This window comes from Carcharhinus amblyrhynchos, chromosome 34 (assembly GCF_965287045.1).
Source record: "Carcharhinus amblyrhynchos chromosome 34, sCarAmb.v2.hapA, whole genome shotgun sequence".
NCBI classification, from domain to species: Eukaryota; Metazoa; Chordata; class Chondrichthyes; order Carcharhiniformes; family Carcharhinidae; genus Carcharhinus; species Carcharhinus amblyrhynchos.
The window spans coordinates 11,253,464-11,274,966 of NC_137357.1; the positions used below are offsets into that span (position 1 = coordinate 11,253,464).

Consider the following 21,503-nt stretch of genomic DNA (forward strand, 5'->3'; position numbering starts at 1 on the left):
AAAGATTGTTATGGTCATTAGGGGCCAATTATCTCAGTCTTGGAATACTGCCACATGAGTTACTCAATATTGTCCTCAACACAACTAGCTTCAGCTGCTTTTTCAAAAATCTTCCCTCTATCATATGGTCAGCAACTCTTCATAAAATGGTTACAGCAAAGGAAGCCATTTGGCCCACAGGGCTCATGTTGGTTCTCTGCAAAAGTGCCAATATAAACCCAATCACCTGCCCTGCCTTTTTTTCATAGCTCATAGTGTTTTTCCTTTTGAGATATTTCTGATCCAATTCCCATTTGGATGCCTTGACTGAATCTGCCTCCATCACACTGCATTCCAGATCCTAATCACTTGTTATATAATTTTTTTCTCATATCGGCAATGTTTCTTTACTTTAAAGTAAAATTTATTTATTCGTCACAAGTAATGCTTACATTAACACCGGCGTGAAGTTACTGTGAAATTGTCCGAGTCGCCACAACCCGGCACCTGTTCGGGTCAATGCACCTAACCAGCAAGTCTTTCAGAATGGGGAGGAAACCAGAGCACCCGGAGGAAACCCACGGGGTGAACATGCCAACTCCACACAGTGACCGAAGCCAGGAATCTAATCTGGGTCCCTGGTGCTGTGAAGCAGCAGTACTACCCACTGTGCTGCCTCAATGACCTTAGATTTGTTTCTTTTGGTTCTTGAACCTTCCACCAATGGGAACAGTTTCTCCCTATTTACATTGTATCGACTTTTCATGATTTTGACTACCTCTGTCAAAGCTTAAGGAGAACAGTCCGAGCTTCTCCAATCTATCTACGTAACTGAAGTTGCTCATTCCTGGAACCATTCTCACAAAACTTTGCTGCATTCTCTCGAATGGCTTCTCATCTTTCCTGAAGTGTGACAATGAAGCTGTCCATGCCTGCATGCAATACGACTTTGACAATGTTCACACTTCAGTTGAGAAGCGGCAAATAATATTCTTATCATGCAACTGCCAGACAATGACCATCTCCAACAAGAGAGAATTACTATTGACTGGAAATTTAACCAGACCAGTCATATAGAAATTGCAACTATAAGACCAGGTCAGAAATTGGTATTCTGCAGTGAGCCACCTCCTGACTCCCCAAAACTTTTCTGAAACTACAAGACAACTCTGGAGAGTAACAGAATACCTATCTGGATGAGTTTAACTCCGACATCTCATTCAACATCATCAGAAACAAAGAACTTGGTTTGATTGACACCTCATCCATTATTTTGAACATTCATCTTCCTTTTGCCACCCACACAGATATTACAATGTCTCTACATGATAAATTGTAATAACTTGCTACAGCAACTCCTAAACCCAAAATCAGTGTCACCTGGAGGACAAGGGGAGCCGCTGTATGTGATACCACTATCTGCAAGTTCCCCGCCAATAACACATCACTGTGATTTAGAAATATATTACTGTACCTCTATTGCCAGTGGGGCAAAATCCTGGAACTCCTGACTGAACTGTGAGAGTACCTACAGAAAGAGTGCAGTGGTTCAGAAAGGCAGTTTACCACTTTGCCAAGGTGGATATGCAATCAAAGCTGGCCTTGCCAGTAATGTCCAAGCCCATTGAAGGGAAGAAGAACAAAAATATTCTAAAATCATTCAAGAATGAATCGTCTATGTAGCACTTATATTCCAAACCAGGCTGAAGCTTCCAGTGATGGTGTATACACATTCATACTTCCAATAGTCAAAGAAAAATCTGCAAAATTTGATCTGGAGCCAAGAGGGATTCTCAAAGTCATGTGCCAAGTGAAACTATCACACACCTATTGACAGAATTAGTGATAACTTGTTGAATGAACCAGCATTCCACTCTGTAAAGGAGGGTCTAGTCAAACCTGTTTGAACTTGACTCATAACTTGCAGTGAAAAAGTACTTAACAACTTGCTAAACAGACCAGAAAATGCAAGGAGAGCGGTTCCAAAGCAAACTTTCATCAGAGATGAACGCAGGAACCTTCAAGGTAAGTCCTTTCTGAAGTTAAGTTACTTTTTTCACACATTTTGTTTCACTTCAGTCAGCAGTGAGGGATCAGGAGCAATGTTAATATTGTGCCAACTCATCGAAACACACATCAACATAGATTCCATTTTTCAACAAAAAGAAATTTGCCCATAAAAAGAACAAATAGTTGGAAAGGGTTCACCTTGCCTACGATGCCTTCCATGGTTGAATTGCCTGTCTCCATCCACCGAAAGGCTCACTGATGAAAAACTGTTGCTGTGCCAAACATTCCCAACAGGTCTGGTCACTTTCATCTACACTTCATCCTTAAAATATCTAACAGTGCAGAACCATTAGTTTGTGACAGAAAAAAGGTTAGATTAATTTCCTAAATCTGATGCAATAAACTTAAGCATCCCTTCTTTGGAACTGGATTTGATACACAGTAAATATCAGTGTGTTTTTTTAGTTCTAAATTGAGTATTGTGTTTGGAATAATACGATTAAGTATGGGTGATTCAGACACTTGCCTTTCTCCATTTTTATCAACTCGCCCCTTTCTACTTTTCAGATTTAATTTTGCCTTTCTGTTTCCTTCTTGTAATGACACTGAGGCTGTGTAATTCTGTTTCTGGATACTGCGGCAAAAGTTCTCCAGTTGAAAGAGCACCAAGGATCATTTTACCTGCAACATTTGCAGGAAAAGGTGTGTAATTGGCAAATCAATCTCGATATAGTTAAATGTGAGGTGACATATTGTGGCAGGGAGAATAAGAAACAAATGCCACAGAAAATTAATGCAACTGAGGAGCAGAGGGATCTGGGTGTACAGAAACAAATCCTAAAAAGTAACCACCCAAGTGAATAAGGTTTTTTTTTAAAGCACTAATATTCATAGAATCCCAACAGTGCAGAAAAAGGCCTTCCAGCCTATCAAGTCTGCACAGACTCTCCAAAAAAGCATCCCACCCAAGTCCTCTCCTCTACCCTGTCCTCAAAACACCACACATTTACTGTGGCCAATCTTTGGACTCTCTAAAGCACCCAGAGGAAACCTGCACAGACACCGGATGAGTCTGCAAACTCCTGAATTGAACCCAGGTCCCTGGCGCTGTGAGGCAGGAATGCTAACTGCTGTGTCAGAGAACCTTAGTTCGACTGTCTTTGCAATACAGTGAACAGTTTTGGCTCCATATTACAAAAATCAGAAAAAAACTTAAGGAACTAAACTGCGAGATTACACTTGTTAAAATAGATTAAACAGGTTCTGACTCTTTTCTCTCGAAAAATGACTGAAATATGACCTAATGGAGCTTTTTATGAATTTGAAAGGATTTAACAGAGTGGACCTTCTAAACATGCTTACAATTATGGTGGAGGCCAATACTCAGGGCCATAAGTATAAGGTAGTTACTAATAAATCCAATAAGAAATTCAGGAGAAACTTCTTTACCCAGAGTGGTTTGAAAATAGAATTCAATACCACGATAAAAATTTAGGCAACGAGCTCAGATAGATTTAAGGGGAAACTAGAGAAATACAAGAGGGAGAAAGTAACAGAAAGGTATCTTGATCAGGTTGAATGAAAGAGGGTTAGAAGGGGCCCAGGTGGAACACAAACACTAGCATAGTCCTATGGGTTGAATGACCTGTTTCTGTGCTGGAAATGCTTGATAAAACTATTTCGCACAACAGCCTCAGGAACTACAATATCAGAACTACACAACGTAATGTGAATATATTCTCAGTTAACATCCACACAAGCACACTTTCTAAAATAAGTCCACAGGCATTGGCCAAGACAACCATGGCAAAACTCTTCCCAACCCAACCAATCACTGGGTGTTTTCAGTTTTCAATTAGGAAAAACAGAGGCTCAGATTTTGTACAATCAGACATGCCATGCACCTCTCAACCGTCACAGACATACGGGAGTTAAACAAAGATTTTGCTCACAAGCCAGAGAGTTAAATAAGTAAGTAATGCTGTAAAATAATGATCATCCAGACGACCTACACATGCAAAAAGAGAGTGTATTCTATTAGAGATTAAATGGCAGAGAAAGAAATTGCAGTAATTGACAAGGGGATTTTGCTGGCAACGATGCCTCCCTTTTATGTGCACTGAATGGCACACAACTTTGGATCAACCCGATACAGTTGCACAAAAATAAACCAGCAGCACAGAAATAGAACGTGCTTCAGCACCACATCTGAGACAATGGGTCACAGTTTGGTTAATTCTTCCTTCTCCGACCCAGATGCACTGAGGTGAATTTTCATATCCCACTGCTACTTGACCGAAGAGAAACAAAATCACCACCGACTGAGAATCTAATCTGGGATTTTTACTGTTTCTTGTGTTCCATTTATACACCACACAATTCATTAGTTCGTGTAGGAAATTGAACATCTGGCACCTCATAATCTGTTGGTAAAAGTCTTCTCTAGAAACAAAAATATGTTATCAACAAAATTTTAACTTGAATCCTTTGAAATTACTTCTTGCTTTCTTACATTTCTTTGCAACACTTGCAATCCACCCGAGCTGTAATAACTTGTTCAGCCTTGTCGAGGCAGCCAATTTAGAAGGAACCAATCCCTTCTTTGGTGTCCTCCCACTGAAGCAGGATTGCTGTACAAGCAAAAACTTGTCTGCAGGCAGAAATAAGCAGATTTGCATGAATCAGTTTCATGGGAAACTGTGAAGGAATATCGTTATTTAGGTTCTTCTTTGACTTGTATCAAGTATCATTGAAGGCAGCACAGTGTAACTGATGGATGCCAACAGGTGGTGGTGCTGTTTGTGCTGTCCCTGATCCACACTATGAGTGACTGATTGGTTAGAAAACTAGAATTCTGGGAGTTCCTGAGCTTGACCTCTCCTCTAATTAACCACTTTTTTTTTCAAACCATGTTTCGTCAGTTTGACTTTCCGTAAGAGGAGCATTGACGCAAATCGGTGCCTTACCATAATGTGTCAAAGCGTATCTGAAAACAACACTGGTGTGCTGAATGACACTTAGTTTACTTTTAAGACAATAAGATCCAGTTTGGTGGATTAAATACTTGGTTCAGTGTAATACTGAACCACACATAATAACAAACGGTCAGATTAGCTGATCTTGGCATGAGTGTCAGTTCAGGTACTAAGGTTTGGCCTCAAATATTCATGATGGAAAAGGAAATAGCATGGAAAGCGGCAGGGATAAGGTTTGGCTGTGACCCTATGGTGCATCAACATGACAATATTGCTGTTTAAACTTGCATCTTGCAAAATCACCATTTCCTTCAGATGATAGAAAGCTGCTGGCACCATACCAGTGAAAGTATACCCCCCTGAAGAAATCTGTATCTTGTTAAAGAGAAGAGAAAACTGGAAGCAGAACAATTTTCAATATGTTTGATAAGAGTAGAGAACAGAACAATGACGAATGCTCCATAGTGCTTTGGTGATCCCCAGAACTGAAATATCACTCATTGGTGATGCATTTGGTTCACTTGTAGCAAAATATCAGAAACCACCTTACAAATAGTGCTGCTTTTAGTCTTTTCCTCTAAATCTAACAAACCATTTTTTTATTTCTTATTGAAGGAGCTGTGCAGATTCATCCCCTTCCTGCTGAGTGTCTTTACTTATTTTGTATTGGCACCACAGTATTCCTGCCCCTTGTGGATGAAGGCCTTCCTCAAATGCTTGCCCATTTTGTTTCTATGTACATACATTTTGATCCATGGAAGAAACAAGTGCACACACTCCAAAATACGAAAGCTCATTGCTGGACTCCTATTTTCAGCTGCAGGGGATATCTTCCGCATGACTTCGACACAGCTGTATCACTTTCAGGGTAAGTGTAGGAAAACAGATTGCAATTAACACAAACAATGTTGCACATTTACTTATGTTCTGCCACATTTCATTCAAAATGAGAGAACATAGGATCTGTTCAGTGCAGAAGGCAGCCATCCGGCCCATCGAGACTGCAGTCACTCTCAGAAAGAGCATCTCTTCCAGTCCCTTCCCTCCAGCCTATCCACGTAACCTCAGGCAATTTCAGCATGGCCAATCCAACTAACCTGCACATCTTTGGGTTGTGGGAGGAAACCGGAGCACCTGAAGGAAACCCACACAGACACAGGGAGAATATGCAAACTCCACACAATCACCCAAGGCCAGAATTGACCCTGGATAAAAAGTAGAATTTACTTATTAATCATAAGTAAGGCTTACATTAACAGTGCAATTAAGTTACTGTGAAATCCCCCTAGTCGCCACATTCTGGCACCTGTTCAGGTCAATGCACCTAACCAGCACATCTTTCAGGCTGTCGGAGGAAACCGGAAAACCCGGAGGAAATCCATGCAAACATTGGGAGAATGTGCAAACTCCACGCACAGTGACCCAATCCTCTAAAACAGACACTGCCACAGCGCTGTCATTGGAAGTTGGCACCTCCCCAACAGGGAATTGAACCTGGGTCGCTTGCTTGACAGGCAGGGATGTGTCCTTTACACTAACGAGCATGCTGCACTGGGTTCCTGGCACTGTGAGGCTAACCACTGTGCCACCGTGCTGCCAACTTTTCACGTTCAAACTTTAGGAATGATTTTGTTCAAGTGAGGGGTCGGCGGGGGTGGGAGATGTTGCAGGGGAGAGCTCCAGTTTCAATTTGACCTCCATGATAAAAATTGAAGTAGATCTAATCGATAGTCCCTGAAGATAAACAGTTCAAGATTGACTTGACTTGGGTCAAGATATTTAAAATAATGAAATTAAATGAACAAAGGGTTGTAATTTAAAAAAATAAAAGTCAACCAGATAAAAGCAGATCCAGAAAAAAAAATTTCCATGAAATGGATTGTGGGGCCATGGGCTTAAATATTGAGAACAAGGAGGAAGCTATTGTCTTCAGCGACTTCCAAACACTCTCCATCATCGAGGATTATCATGTTGGTGTCTATGACCACTGTTGAGACTGATACACACTTTTCACAAATTTGCTGTTATGTTTGATACCTAGTTGAGATTCTAATGCTGTACCCTCTCCTTCACCAAGATCTCCTCTTTTCACCACATATTTTTGTCCACCTCCACCCATGTCTCAGACCATCTACTGCTGAAATTTGCATCCATGTTACTGTTATCTACAGACTGACTATTCCAATAACTCAACACCAATTCCTGCTCATCATCACCACTGCTTACTGCTTTTGTCCTTCTGTTTAAAACCCACACTGGCCAACTTATCTGTGGAGCCATGTACAGCCCTTTGAGATCTTTGCCACTTTTGGTATCATCCTGACTCTCAGTTTTCATTGTTCCATGTCTGCCATGTCTTCAGCTGTCTCAGCAGCAATCTCTGGAATTTGTATCTAAACTTCTCCTTTAACGTGCTACTCAAAACATATCTCAAATCACCAAGCTTTTAGTCACCTACCTGAATATTTGTAATATGAGTAGAAAATGTTACAAACAGGTCAGATAGCATCTGTAATCAGAACAACCTCAAGCGCTCGTTGGCCCAAAGAGAGACCGTTCGCAATGCTTCTCAATCCTGATATAAACATCTCTCTGGGTGGCTCAAAGTCAAAACTTTTCTGATAATGCTCGGTGAAGTATATTGAATTGGGAGTGATGTGCATTTAAGGTCAACTGCAGTATTTCCCTGATGCATAAAGACATCAGCTAGCTGAACAGCTTTATAAAACAGAAAGCTTGAGGCTTGCTAGCTTGTCTTTGTTGAAGCGGCTGATATCAGCTGAGAAAGCAGTTGGATGCAACAAATGGCTTCAGCGTTCTTTGACCCAAGGAGAGAAAAATTAATTAAGCTCCCAAATCATTGAAAGATCACCAACTAACAGAACCAGGTGGAAACGATACCTAGTGTGGATATCAAACAAGGACTGCATCAGACTCTGCTGGGATACCATTAACCATCCCTACTTCAATGAAGAACAGCCATCTGGTCATGTACAAGAGATGTTTCGGGAGAAGAGGCAAAAAAAGCAAAAATAAATGGAAAATGCAATGATTTAGGTAAACAGGAGTTTAGAAATTATAGATACATAGAAATTTCAGAGAAAGATCCTGTGCAAAGGAATCACATATGTAGAAAATTAAAAGAATGGAATGAACGTATTTACAGAAAGTTGTTTATTCCATTGTTTCAGGAGACTCCATGTTTGGCCTGGCACATGTTTTCTACATCTGGATGTTTGGTGCAAAACCTTTAAACCTGCTGGCAGGCTTTTTCCTGGTGATTGTTGGCACAATATACTTGCTGTTCCTCAACAGATGCCTCTGGGATCAAAAGCCCTTCCAGTGGACAGCCTACATCTACATCAGTTTAATTGGAACTACAGCCTGGCGTGCTAGTGCTGGTACACTCTTCAATCAGCACTGGTCTTGGATAAAATTGTTTGGTACTATTGGTGGAATGCTTTTTATAGTATCTGATTTTACCTACGCTGTCAGCATGTATTGCTTTCCCATGTACAACTCCGGATTGATTGCAGCTACCTATTATGCAGCACAGATGCTTATCACACTTTCAGTTGTAAACACTAAGAATAAGGTTATCAAAAAATGAAAAGGGAGTAACTTGCCATTGTCTTAAACTATGAAGGGTGGGCTGGTTGTGTGTAGGTCATTCTGCATCTGATGAAATAGCGAAGTAATGGCTTCTTGAAAATAAAAGGTCAATTCTTTTCAATGAAGCAAAGATGCAAGCTTCTCATCTTCATTTCCTTCCTTTTAACTCAAACCTGTAAAACATGAAAAAAAAAATTTCCAATAAATATTTTCCTCTGCTTCACTGCACAACAGTCACATCACATCAGCTAAGACTGGAAATTTTGCAACATGTGTGATTTTTCACGAAAAACATTTTCAGAATTACATAGAATTTACAGCATTTTCTTTTCCTACCTTTCACCCTGTTACAGATCTCCATCTGTCCCTTCCTTCATTATAACTTCACTAATTTTAGCATAATCACATCTATGCCATTCACCTCAATCACTCCATGTAATAGCAAGTCCCACATTCATCACGCTCTCTCCCTCATGTAATTCCCTTGGTTCACCTTTTATACACTGATGCAATTCACATGTGATAGAAAGTTCCACATTTTCAGCACTGTCTTGGGAAAGACAGTGCTGAAAAATTCCTCATTTCATTTGTTACCAGCTATTTTGTATTGATAGTTCTAGACTCCCTAAGATATATCTTTAACTAGGGAGACATGGTTTAACAACTCATCCAAAGGAAAGCACATCACCTCCTCCACAATCATCCTCAACACTTGTGCCCCACAAGCCCCCTACAATACCCCTTGTACACCTATGACTGTGCGGCCAAATTCCCCTCCAATTCGACTTTCAAGTTTGCTGATGACACCATTGCAGTGGGTGGGATCTCAAACAACGACGAGACAGAGTACAGGAATGAGATAGAGGATCTGGTGAATGAGTGCGGCAATAATAATCTCGCCCTCAATGTCGACATAACGAAGGAGATTGTCATTGACTCCAGGAAACGTAAAAGGAGAACATGTCCCTGTCTACGTCAATGGGGGTGGAGTAGAAATGATTGAGAGCTTCAAGTTTTTAGCTGTCCAGATCACCAATAACCTATCCTGGTGCCCTCATGCCAACACTATAGTTAAGAAAGCCCACCAACGCCTCTACTTTTCTCAGAAGACTCAGGGACTTTGGCATGTCAGCTACGACTCTCATCAACTTTTACAAATGCACCATAGAAAGCATTCTTTCTGGTTGAATCACAGCTTGGTGTGGCTCCTGTTCTGCCCAAGACCGCAAGGAACTACAAAAGTCATGAATGTAGCCCAATCCATCACGCAAACTAGCCTCCAATCCATTGATTCTGCTTACAGTTGCCGCTGCCTTGGCAAAGCAGCCAGCATAATTAAGGACCCCATGCACCCCAGACATTCTCTCTTCATCTTTTTCCTTCGGGAAAAAGATACAAAAGTCTGAAGTCACATACCAACTGATTCAAGAACAGCTTCTTCCCTGCTGCTGTCAGACTTTTGAATGGACTTACCTTGCATTAAATTCTTTCTCTACACCCTAGCTATGACTGTAACACTACATTTTGCACTCTCTTGTTTCCTTCTCTATGATCAGTATGTTTTGTCTATATAATGTGCAAGAAACAATACTTTTCATTGTATGTCAATACATGTGACAATAATAAATCAAATCAAAATCAAATAATCCAAAAATGCAGTACTCTCAGAACCTTCAGAATTCATGAATTCAAATTTATGGTGGGGCTCTGAATCAGAACTGAGAAATTTAATGCTTGAACCAAGTTGGCAACAATGTAAGTTGTGGATTTCTCCAAGAATACTCACAAAATCTAGAGGTTACCTTTCACAACACTCCATTAACTGATGCTGAAGTACGAAACTGCTTTTAAAATTTATTTATTAGTCACAACCAGGCTTACATTAACACTGCAATGAAGTTATTGTGAAAATCCCCTAGTTGCCACACTCCAGTGCCTGTTCAGGTGCACTCAGGAAGAATTTAGCACGGCCAATGCACCTAACCGGCACGGCTTTCGAACTGTGGGAGGAAACTGGAGGAAACCCATGCAGACACGGAGAACGTGCAGACTCCACACAGACAGTGACCCAAGCCAGGAATAGAACTGAGGGCCCTGGCTCTCTGAGACAGCAGTGTGAACCACTGTGCCATCGTACTGCCTCTGTACAAGATTCATAATTATATGTTGATTTGAATATTTTTTCAAGTCCTTGATAGTTGTTTCCGATCGAAAAAACATTACAACATGACGGCGCAGACTGCATTTCTGTTGACGCTGTTTAAGGATGTCGGTTTTGGTGGCACCAAAAAGCAGTAGGGTAGCAAGGACAAAGTAACGTGATCTCTTACGTTTGTGTTCAGAGCTGTATGAGGGGCGATGCTTCCTTTTAAATGCAGCTGGCTGAGTTGTGTGGGAACACAGCGAGACAGAACCAAATGCAACAAAAGCTGTGGGATGTTTGTCATAGTCAAAGCACACAACAGATAAAGTCAAAAGCAAAATATTCAGAGCCTTTCTAAATAGAAACAGCTGCTAACTGCAGCACTGCCGTTTCTTCCAAGTGATTTCCAATAAGATAGTTTTGCAGGATACATGTCAGAAGACATCAGAATATTTATTCCGATGGAAAAGTACGGCAAGAAATTAACGTTAGTGTGAGAACTTTATTACTTCATTCGGGTTATGGCCGTGTTTCAGAAAAGCCGCAGTCTGATGCTTTTGAACTACAGGCTGCTCCAGGCGAATGCAAAGTGACCACCGGCTAAAAGGAAAGGCGATGGCATCGATGGACTGCTCGACATTTCGCGGCAACGGCACCTTTCTCTGCAACGCGAGCCAACCCAACGTTTTGGGGGAACGCCTCTTCTCACTGCCCTATACCCCTCGAACCACGGCAGGTATCGCCACTGCTATCAGCTTCATTATAGTATTCACAATCATTGGGAATGTGCTGGTCATCATTGCTGTGCTGACCAGCAGGTCATTGCAAGCCCCTCAGAACCTCTTCCTCGTTTCTTTGGCTGCCGCAGATATTTTAGTGGCCACTTTGGTGATGCCTTTTTCTCTGGCCAACGAATTGATGGGCTATTGGTACTTTAAGAAGATTTGGTGCGAAATTTATTTGGCGCTCGATGTCTTGTTTTGTACTTCTTCTATTGTCCATCTGTGTGCGATAAGTCTGGACAGATACTGGTCAGTAACCCAAGCCGTCCAGTACAACTCCAAACGAACACCTAGAAGAATCCGGTGTGTGATTCTGACCGTCTGGTTTATTGCTGGAATTATTTCCTTCCCGCCACTAATCTCAATGGACAAAAATCTTGGCGAAGACGAGATTTCCGTGTGTCGCCTGAATGATGAGAAATGGTATATCTTATCTTCATGCATTGGGTCTTTCTTCGCTCCTTGTGTCATCATGATTCTGGTTTACCTGAGGATTTACCAGGTGGCCAAGCAGCGGACAAGACAGCCACCCGGCAACAGAAAGATGGAAGGGCTCAGCGCCACCGGCTCCAAGAAGCAACGACTCGCGGAGCAAGGATCACCCTCCAGTCCCAATTGTCAGGAGAAGGAAACCAAATCCAAGGACAAAGAGAGTCAAGGAGAATGTTCAAGCACACTGAAGCAGAATGATTCGCTCGCCTCCACCATCGAAGCGCCGGATGAGAACAACTCGAACTGTACAAGAGAAGAACACTTCGTGAGCCGACAGAAGTCTCGGACGCCAAGTACAATCAGGAGGAAGGCTATCCAGAACAGGGAAAAACGCTTCACGTTTGTTTTATCTGTAGTTATTGGCGTTTTTGTTATATGTTGGTTCCCCTTTTTCTTCTCCTACAGTCTGACTGCCATTTGCCCGGCGACCTGTTCAGTCCCACCTGTAATCTTCAAATTCTTCTTCTGGATTGGATATTGCAATAGTTCCCTGAACCCCGTCATCTACACCATATTCAACCAGGATTTTAGAAGAGCTTTCAAAAAGATCCTTTGCCGAGAACAGACAAGATCTCTCTACCGAGTCTAGTCAGCAGATTTCAAGACAGATCAATTACAACGGGAGTTATTGCAGAGAGCGATACATTCATTTTAAACCAATAAATTTTTCAAACAAAACTCATGTTCTTTCGAAGTAACGAAATAAATGAGCTGTTGTTGAAAGGAAACGCTACAAAGTGATATGTCTGTTGGCTGATTACAAATATATATTAAGTGCTCAGTAGCTTGATTAAGGTGAGTGGAATGTGTCGATTCCAATGAGGAAACAATTGTAAAATTGGAATACACACCATTTTACACCCTGACCATACTAACTCTCGCCTTTTTGCACAGACAAGGATAAATGCTCTTTCGCCCTTCCTATTCTAAAAAGGCTGGAAACTGATCTTCACTGCAAAGGAATGCAGAATATCAGCGTCATCCCTTGTCTGTACTCTTGTAAAATTACTTCCCATATCTACTCAACCACAGAGACCAACGCCACACAGCTATATTTCAATTGCGACAGTTATAATACCAAAATGGTAGAGAGTGAAGGAGGCTATTTAGGATTGCAGGGGTTCTTGACAAATTGGGCCAGTAGCTGAATGGCAAATGGAATTTAATTTAGATAAATGCGAGGTGACACATTTTGGTCAATCTGACCAGGGCAGGACTTAGTTAAGAGTAGGGTATTGGGGAGACTTACAGAACAAAGAGATTTCGGGGTACAGATTCATAGCTCCTTCAAATTGGAGTCACAGGTGGACAGGGTGGTGAAGAAAGCATTTGGCATGCTTCCTTTCATTGGGACCTCTTATCGAAGATGAACAAGACATTACTAAGGCCACATTTGGAATACTGTGTACAATTCTGATCCCCTATTATGGAAAGGATATTATTAAACTCGAAGGAGTGCAGAAAAGATTTATTGGATGCTACCCGGGACCTGATGGCTTGAGTCATTAGGCAAGGTTGGATAGACTGGGACTTTTTTCCCCTGGAGCACAGAAGGCTTCGGGGTGATTTTATGTGTATAAAATAATAAGGGCATAGATCAGCAAGATAGTCAACATCTTCTCCCAAAGATAGGGGAGTCTAAAACTAGACGGCATAGGTTTAGGATGAGAGGGAAGAAAGGCAATTTTTTCACACACAGGGTGGTGGGTGCCTCGTACAAGCTGTCAGAGGTAGCAGTAGAAGCGGGTACAATTTTGTCTTTTAAAAGCATTTAGACAGTGACATAGGTAAGATGGGTATCGACAGATATGGGCCAAACAGGGACAATTCGGACTCGTTTAGTCGTAAGATAAAGGGCGGCATGAACAAGTGGGGTTGAACGGCCTGTTTCCCTGCTGTAAACCTCTATAGTTCTACGAATCGTTTTAAATCAGCAACCTATGCACAATATTGGATCGTGTGGAATAAGAACAGGAGTGAGAAGGACTGCATAACTCATGGGGTGGGATAAAGGGCATAAACAACCTTGTATCCTTCATAACTTTAACAAGTGTTTAAAACGGAGACTATTTGATGGGGTATTAGTGGACCGACTGGACCTGAAGCTGTTTTGAGATTGAATAAATATGTCATTTCGTACTCTAGAACCTTTAAGCTTGCTGGAGAAAATCTATTAAACACGCCCTTTTTCAGGGTATAGGAGACCTAAATTTTGACTGCATGATTGAAGGTACTCAAAATGATTTCTAAACATTGGGAATAGCAGCGGGCCATTCACTCACTTACAATGAACGGAAGAGCAATTCAGGCCAGGTACCAGGAAAACAGTCAACAATGGAATCTGATACCAGCAACTGTTAATTTTTGGTCTCATAAAGAGTGCACTCACACTAAATGTAGCATGGGTGTGAAATGCATTTCCTTTCCTGGAAGTGTAAATCCGTAGTTATGACCTTATCTCCTGCCAGGATAAACAGAGTGAGACTCTCCAGATTTGTCAGTCACACTTGTTTTATTTCAGACTCGGAGAGCCTGGACACCAAATCCGCACTCCAACAGTTCAACATTCCTTCAAAGCAGAAGCAGCTCCAAAATGATGCTAAACTTATCGCTTGAATGTACAGTTAGAATTGTTGAAACTTGTGACACAGTGGGAGGCTATTCAACCCATTTTGCTCATGCTGGCTCCCTGTAAGAGCAGAAATGTTTCGTCCCATACCTCCACTTTTTGGCTGTAATCCTGTAAATTCTTCATCCTCAAGGAAATGTTCAATTTCCTTAGAAAATAATTCATGAAACCAGCTTCCACCAAATTCTCAGGTGGAGGTTTCCAGTTTCCTTGAACGAAAAATAGCCTAATTTCTCTCATGGACTTTTGATTATAAAACCTTTGTTAATTGACCCAAGGGCAAGAAAGAAATGCTTTTCTCAATTTACTCCATCAAAATCTCATAATCTTACAAAACCTCTATTCGGCATCACTACATGCTGCAATAGAAGGTGGTTGAGTTTGCTTTGTTAAATATACATGTGAATTGAACTTGGTTATAATGCTCTTTCCACCCCTCCTCTGTAAAGAACAGTCTGCTGACACACACTGTGGGGAGGTCCATGCAAGGCTGTTAACACTTGTGAAACTGGAACCCCAAGGCCAGTTCACCACCTTTAGATGGGGAAATAAGGATATCAAATGACAATTTAAAACATAAATTCCTTGCATGCCTGGAATTCTGATTTCTGCACTGTTCTGTTGATGACAGTCTGCAGGATGATGGCATTGTAAATGTATGGCTATTATTTCCACAGTATGATAATAACACTGTACTTTTCAACAGTTCATAATAACCCATGCATTCGGTTCAAATTTCCATTCATATCTTTCTAAGACACTAATCAGCAACAAATCTTAGACATTTGCTTGCAGCATTGCGACATGATGAACTCGATGCCAAGCTTTGTTTCACTCTGTAGTTTAACACTGGTGAATCCAGAATCAGTGTTGAAAAACACGCCCAATGAGAATTCTCCAAACAGAATCTGGTGCCATTGTAAGGTTGGAGATAAATTAGCACCCAGAAACCAAAGACGTACATAAATATGTCAATTGAAACTTTGAATCCCTGAGGAAAATTCAGCAGGACAGTAAATTCAAATTCTGCACCCAGGTGAAGTGGACACTCACAATGGATTAGCATCCTCTGAAACTTGCAGCATTGTTGCAAATGTGTATATTGCATTAAATAGTTTTGCGTGCCAAGGATAATTTAATGAGAATAAATGTAGCACTACAGAGCACAGGTGGGCACGTTCGGAGAAGATATTCTTGAAAGAGGTTTCTGCTCCATAACGCCACAAGATTAGGTAAATATCTCACAACATAAGAATGTAAATTTCTGACATTCCTTTGAAAATTCTTAGATTTGAGACCATCATCGACACATATGTGCAACATGAGATGATGTTAACACATTCTCTTTGCAAGTTATCTCTTGGAATATTCACATGAGCTAACACCTTGCTATAATTGCACTGGACCACTGGAAAAACATTGCCAAGTGCAACATTCAAGTACATAAATTTGCTCTGCATCCGACAACAACCAATATTTATACGTGTAATAAAACATCTAAGACACTTCACAGGAACATGATAAAACAAAATGTGGCACCAAGCCATATCAGATAGATGCAAGATCAAATGATCATAAGAAGTGACTAAAAGGGGCAGCAGATGAACTGAAACAGGGATGAAGTCAAGTGATGATACAGGTTTAGAAATAGGTGGTCTTTGTGATCGCCTGAAAATGAAGTCAAAAGTCATCTCAGGATCAAATACGACATCAAAGATCCAAACAGTTTGGTTTAAGTTTAGACTGTTGCCATGGAGAGTGATGGAGTTAGCAGCTACGGAAAATGATTTGGACCAGGAGCTGGAAACAATAGCTTCCTAATGTTTGAATTAAGGAACTTCCTGCTTACACAGTCCTGGGTGTTGGATCAGTAATTGGATAACTTAGCATCAATGGGGAAATCAAGAAAGGTGATCTTACCTTCTTGCCCCACTGGCTGATGGGTGGGGTGAGCTGGTAAGATTGCGAGAGCTGAGAAATCAGGTTCAAGCCTGATTTCTCACCTCTCGCAATCAAACCTGCATCGGATATCCAGCAAGATCAGCCTCGCACTATCGATTTAAATATTCGTGAGCCCGGGATGCAATTGTCCAGGCACACTCGTCTCTGTGACCTCTTGGTGGATGGTTCTCTCCGCCTTGGTCCCCATTAACAGGGATCAGATGAGATGACCTTGCTGGTAGAACTGGAGACCACTGAGGCCCCTCCCTGTGAGGGCAGAGGGAGGTGCCCTTTGGACAATGCCAGCCTGGCAGTGTCAGCATGGCACCCTGGCAATGCACACCGGGCACCAGGAAGTCCCAATGGGGCACTGCCTGAGGGGGTGTGCCCTTCCTTGGGCAATACCACTGCACATAGTGCAACAGCCTCGGTGTGATTGGGAAGGGGTATCAGCTGCGATCGGTCTGGAGGGGTGGGGGTGTGGCGTGGCAATTAATCCAGGTGGAGGGGGGGTGGCAATCAATCCACGTGAGTGAGGGAGGGCGTGGCGATTTGTCCGGGGGGCGCGGGGGGGTGGTATGTGGCGATTTGTCTGGATGGGGAGGAGTAGTGATTGTCCAGGCAGGGGGAGGGGTGTGGTAATCAGCCGCAGGTCACCACAATAGTGAGGGAGTGAAAAGGTACTGATCAGCCAGAGGGCTGGCTGCGGCACAGAAATCTGCACATGTGCAAAGACAAAGAACAAAGAAAAGTATAGCATAGGAACAGGTCCTTCAGCCCTCCATGCCTGCACTGACCATGCTGCCTGATTTAACTAAAACCTCCTATCCTTCCAAGGACCATATCCCTCTATTCCCAACATTCTCATGTATTTGTCAAGACACCGCTTAAAAATCATTACCATATCCGTTTCCACTGCCTTCCCTGCCAGCAATTTCCAGACGCCCACCATCCTCTATGTAAAACACTTGCCTTTAAACTTTGCCCCTCACACCTTAAACCTCTGTCCCTAGTAATTGACTCTTCCACCCTGGGAAAAAAGCTTCTGACTATCCACTCTGTCCTTGTCTCTCATAATCTTGTAGACTTCCATCAGGTCACCCCCTCAACGTCTGTCATTCCAGTGAGAATAAACGAAGTTTCTCCAACCTCTCCTCATAGCTAATGCCCTCCATACCAGGCAACATCTTGGTAAATCTTTTCTGTACCCTCTCCAAAGCCTCGACATCCTTCTGGTGGTGTGGTGACCAGAACCGAACATTATATTCCAAATGCAGCCGAACTAAGGTTGTACAAAGCTGCAACGTGACTTGCCAAGTTTTAAATTCAATGCCCCGGCCGATGAAGGCAAGCATGCCGTTTGCCTTCTTGACTACCTTCTCCACAGAGATATTGCCACTTTCAGTGACCTGTGTACCTGTACACCCAGATCCCCAATCAAGACCTTTAAGGATTCTGCCATTTACTGTATATTTCCTATCTGTATTAGACCTTCCAAAATGTATTACCTCACATTTGTCGAGATTAAACTCCTTCTGCCATCTCTCTGCCCAAGTCTCCAACTGTTCAAGATCCTGCTGTTTCCTCTGATGGTCTTGCTATTCGCAAATCCATCAAACTTTGTGTCATCCGCAAACTTACTAATGAAACCACTTACATCTTCCTCCAAATCATTTATATATATTGCAAACAGCAAAGGTCCCAGCACTGATCCCTAAGGAACGCCACTTATCACAGCCCTCCATTCCGAAACACATCCTTTCACTGCTGTCCTCTGTCTTCTTGGACCAAAAGCTAGTGGTGTTTGCTACAAATAAACCTGTTGGACTTCAACCTGGTGTTGTGAGACTTTTTACCGTCCTTTGACCGAGCCAGTTTTGTATCCACCTTGCCAGCTCATCTCTGATCCCATGCGACTTCACCATCTGCATCAGTCTGCCATGAGGGACCTTGTCAAAGACCTGACTGAAGTTCATGTAGACAACACTGCCCTACCCTAAGCAATCATCTTCATCACTTCCTGAAAAATTTGATCAAGTTCGTGAGACATGACCTCCCCATGACTGGACAGTTGAGCCCTCTGCTGCTATCAGCTGTCAGCTGGCGTTTGGGGGATTTAGGCTTGCGAATTCCATGTCTGGCAAGATATTTTTTGACAAAGTCACGTTATTTTCACTAGATCACTCTTACCAAAGAGTGGTGGAGTACAATTGAGTGTCATCAGCAGACATGAGAAACTGATTGCTAAGTTTTCAGATGATGTTCTCAAGTGGCAGCTTGTGGATGAGAAACAGGAGGGAGCTGGGAGCCAATTCTCATGGGATTACAGAGGTGATAGTCTGGGAGCAGGAGTGAAGCTGTTTCAAGTGATTCTGACTATGTTTAGTTAAGAATGGAACAAGTCGAGATCACCCCACCCAGCCGGACAACAGTGGAGAGGTATTGGAAAAGGATGATGTGGTCAATCGTGTCAAAGGCTGAAAACAGGTCACAATCATACAGACTGTCATTGATGACATAATATCCATGGATGAGAGATGTTAGTTTCTTGGATTCATTCAAGAAACTGAAGCTCTTTTTATTAAAAGATAGTTTAAGTGCTCTTAGATAGGTGAAAATTATGAGAAGATTTGATAAGATAAACAGGAAAACAAAAATTGAGCACGCAATGTGCTTCACAGGGATCAAACTGGAAATAAAAACTGGCTTAGAGTAAAAGGAAAAGTCAAAACTGGTCAAGGAGGTAGGCTTTGAAGAGTATCTTAAAGGAGGAAGGAAATGTCAAATTGCTTGTCTGATATCTCGTCCTGGATGAGCTGAAATTTTCTCCAACAATATAATGCTGAGGCTATTGTCTTTGATCCAGTCACAAGCCCCTTTCCCCAGCCATTAGTTCCATTTTGTTTTCAAGCAAAATGTTCACAATCTTGGTTTCCAATTCAAACATGAGTTTCTGATTCATACCATCCATAATAACCTGTTTCTCCCATCTCACGCCATCAATGGCTGAAAATCTGATCCCTGTGTTTGTTAATTCCAGATTCAACAATTTTTGGATGGTCTGCCATCCAAATCTCTGCAACCTGCAACTGAACTTGCAACAAATTCCATTCACCCACCAGCCATCCTGACTGATGTACACTGTCTTCTGGTCCAGCAATATTTAAATTTCAAAATTCTTATCTGTGTTCAAATCCCTCCACAGCCTTATTCCTCTGGATATCTATAATTTACTTCACCCCTGAACTTTTGAAGAAATCTGCATGACAACAACTCTCCCATTTTTGTGCCAACTTTCTTCACCCACCATGGTCAATCATGCCTTCAAATTTCTGGGTCCAAAGCTCTAGAATTCCACCCTAAAACTTCCCTCTCAGTGAACACTGTTTCCACTGGTTTGTGAGTTAGCAACCAGAGGCTATAAATTTTAACATCACCACGAAGAGAACACATAGAAAGGTTCAGAGATTTCTGTAAGCAGGAGATAGAGTGTCCAAAACATAGGAACATGAGTTCATCATTCATCGTATCAAGTCTGTTCCACCATTCTGTATCATGGTTGATGCGCATCTCAACAACTAGTAATTCAGAATAACTTTCTGAATAATTACTCAACCAGTAATTTAGAATAACTTCAACAAAAAGAAAGTGAATAAATATTTGAAAAATAACATTTGGAAAGGCTGGTAGGAATAGGAAGGGTAATGAGCCTGAGCAAATTGTTCTTTCAGCGAACCGGCACAGATGTGATGTAAAATTCCACTTTCAGATTGCAACATTTCAGACTTGTGAAAATGATTGTACCAGCGAAGAGAAGTATCAATTGGTTAGTGTATTTGGACAAATCCCCACCTGCCTTTTTATTCATCATGAGCGCATCAAAATAGCACACAGCGAAATTTTATACCCCTGGACCAGGCATGTACGTGGAGATGGTGTATGCTGTCTCCACTTGCATTGTCTGCACCTTTAAGACTCGATTAGCTGTAAAGACTCACATTCTAATCAGTATTCTGTAAACTGTGTGCACCTTTATATGCTCTGTTTGTGATCAGAACTCCCACTCACCTGATGAAGGGGCAAACCCTGAAAGTTAGTGGCATTTACTACTAAATAAACCAGTTGGACTTTAACCTGGTGTTGTGAGACTTCTTACTGAACATGTATGACAGCATTTAATAATGTGAATTCACAATTGATTTTCTTATGGACATGTAACAGTCATACATAAGCACAATCTTATTCTAGATTTGGTTTGATCTCCCACCTCATCCTTGGCTGCATTAGTGCAGCTCCAGCAACACTTAAGAAGTCTAACGCTATCCAGAACAAATCAGCCTGGTTAATTGCCCAAACCTCGCCCACCCTCCACTATCCACAAAATTCACTCTCTCCACCACCAATGCAATAATAGCACAGTCCATACCATCTGTAAGATGCAGTGCAGGAACTCACCAAATTCGCTTGGACAGACAGCCACTTCTAAACCCACCCTCTGCCATTGAGAAGGACAAGGGTAGCAGATACATGGGTACAATAACTCCAGGAGTCAGCTGTGAAAGAACTGCGCTTCTATTGCACAAAATGAAAATAAACAATAACCAAAAACCTGTGAAGAACACAACAGGTCCCAACCTGGATTAAAAGGTTCATGGACCTCTCAGGGTTTTACTTGATACAGGGTATTGATAGACGAACTCCAGCTGGTTGGCTAATCACCAATCCCCAGGGAGCTCGTCCTCAACAAGCCCAACTGGAAGGTCAATGAGTGATTCCCCGTGCAGATCATGGGGGTTAACATACCCCTCCTCCTCCGAGTCTGAGTGCTCTTCCTCACTGCTTAGCACCAGGGCCATTTTCATCCTTTGGCCTTTTTCTTATTTTATACTCTGCCTGATCAGATGGTGTATAGCTTATCGGCAAGCACCTCTTACTGGTGA

The 21,503-nt window shown here is 41.9% G+C and overlaps 2 protein-coding genes across 2 annotated transcripts; both read left to right on the plus strand.

Annotated features, from left to right (window-relative positions):
• The first annotated feature begins 1,795 nt into the window (after nt 1-1,795).
• LOC145361310 (lysoplasmalogenase TMEM86A-like) lies at nt 1,796-9,113 on the plus strand. The gene is made up of 3 exons (XM_080216965.1): nt 1,796-2,004; nt 5,580-5,832; nt 8,156-9,113. Exons 1-3 carry the CDS (start codon nt 1,945-1,947, stop codon nt 8,572-8,574), a joined length of 732 nt encoding a protein of 243 aa, XP_080073091.1. The 5' UTR covers nt 1,796-1,944; the 3' UTR covers nt 8,575-9,113.
• Nucleotides 9,114-10,727: 1,614 nt separating this feature from the next.
• On the plus strand, nt 10,728-12,666 carry LOC145361312 (alpha-2C adrenergic receptor-like). Its single transcript, XM_080216967.1, has one exon. It carries the CDS (start codon nt 11,302-11,304, stop codon nt 12,580-12,582), a length of 1,281 nt encoding a protein of 426 aa, XP_080073093.1. The 5' UTR covers nt 10,728-11,301; the 3' UTR covers nt 12,583-12,666.
• Nucleotides 12,667-21,503: the final 8,837 nt, after the last annotated feature.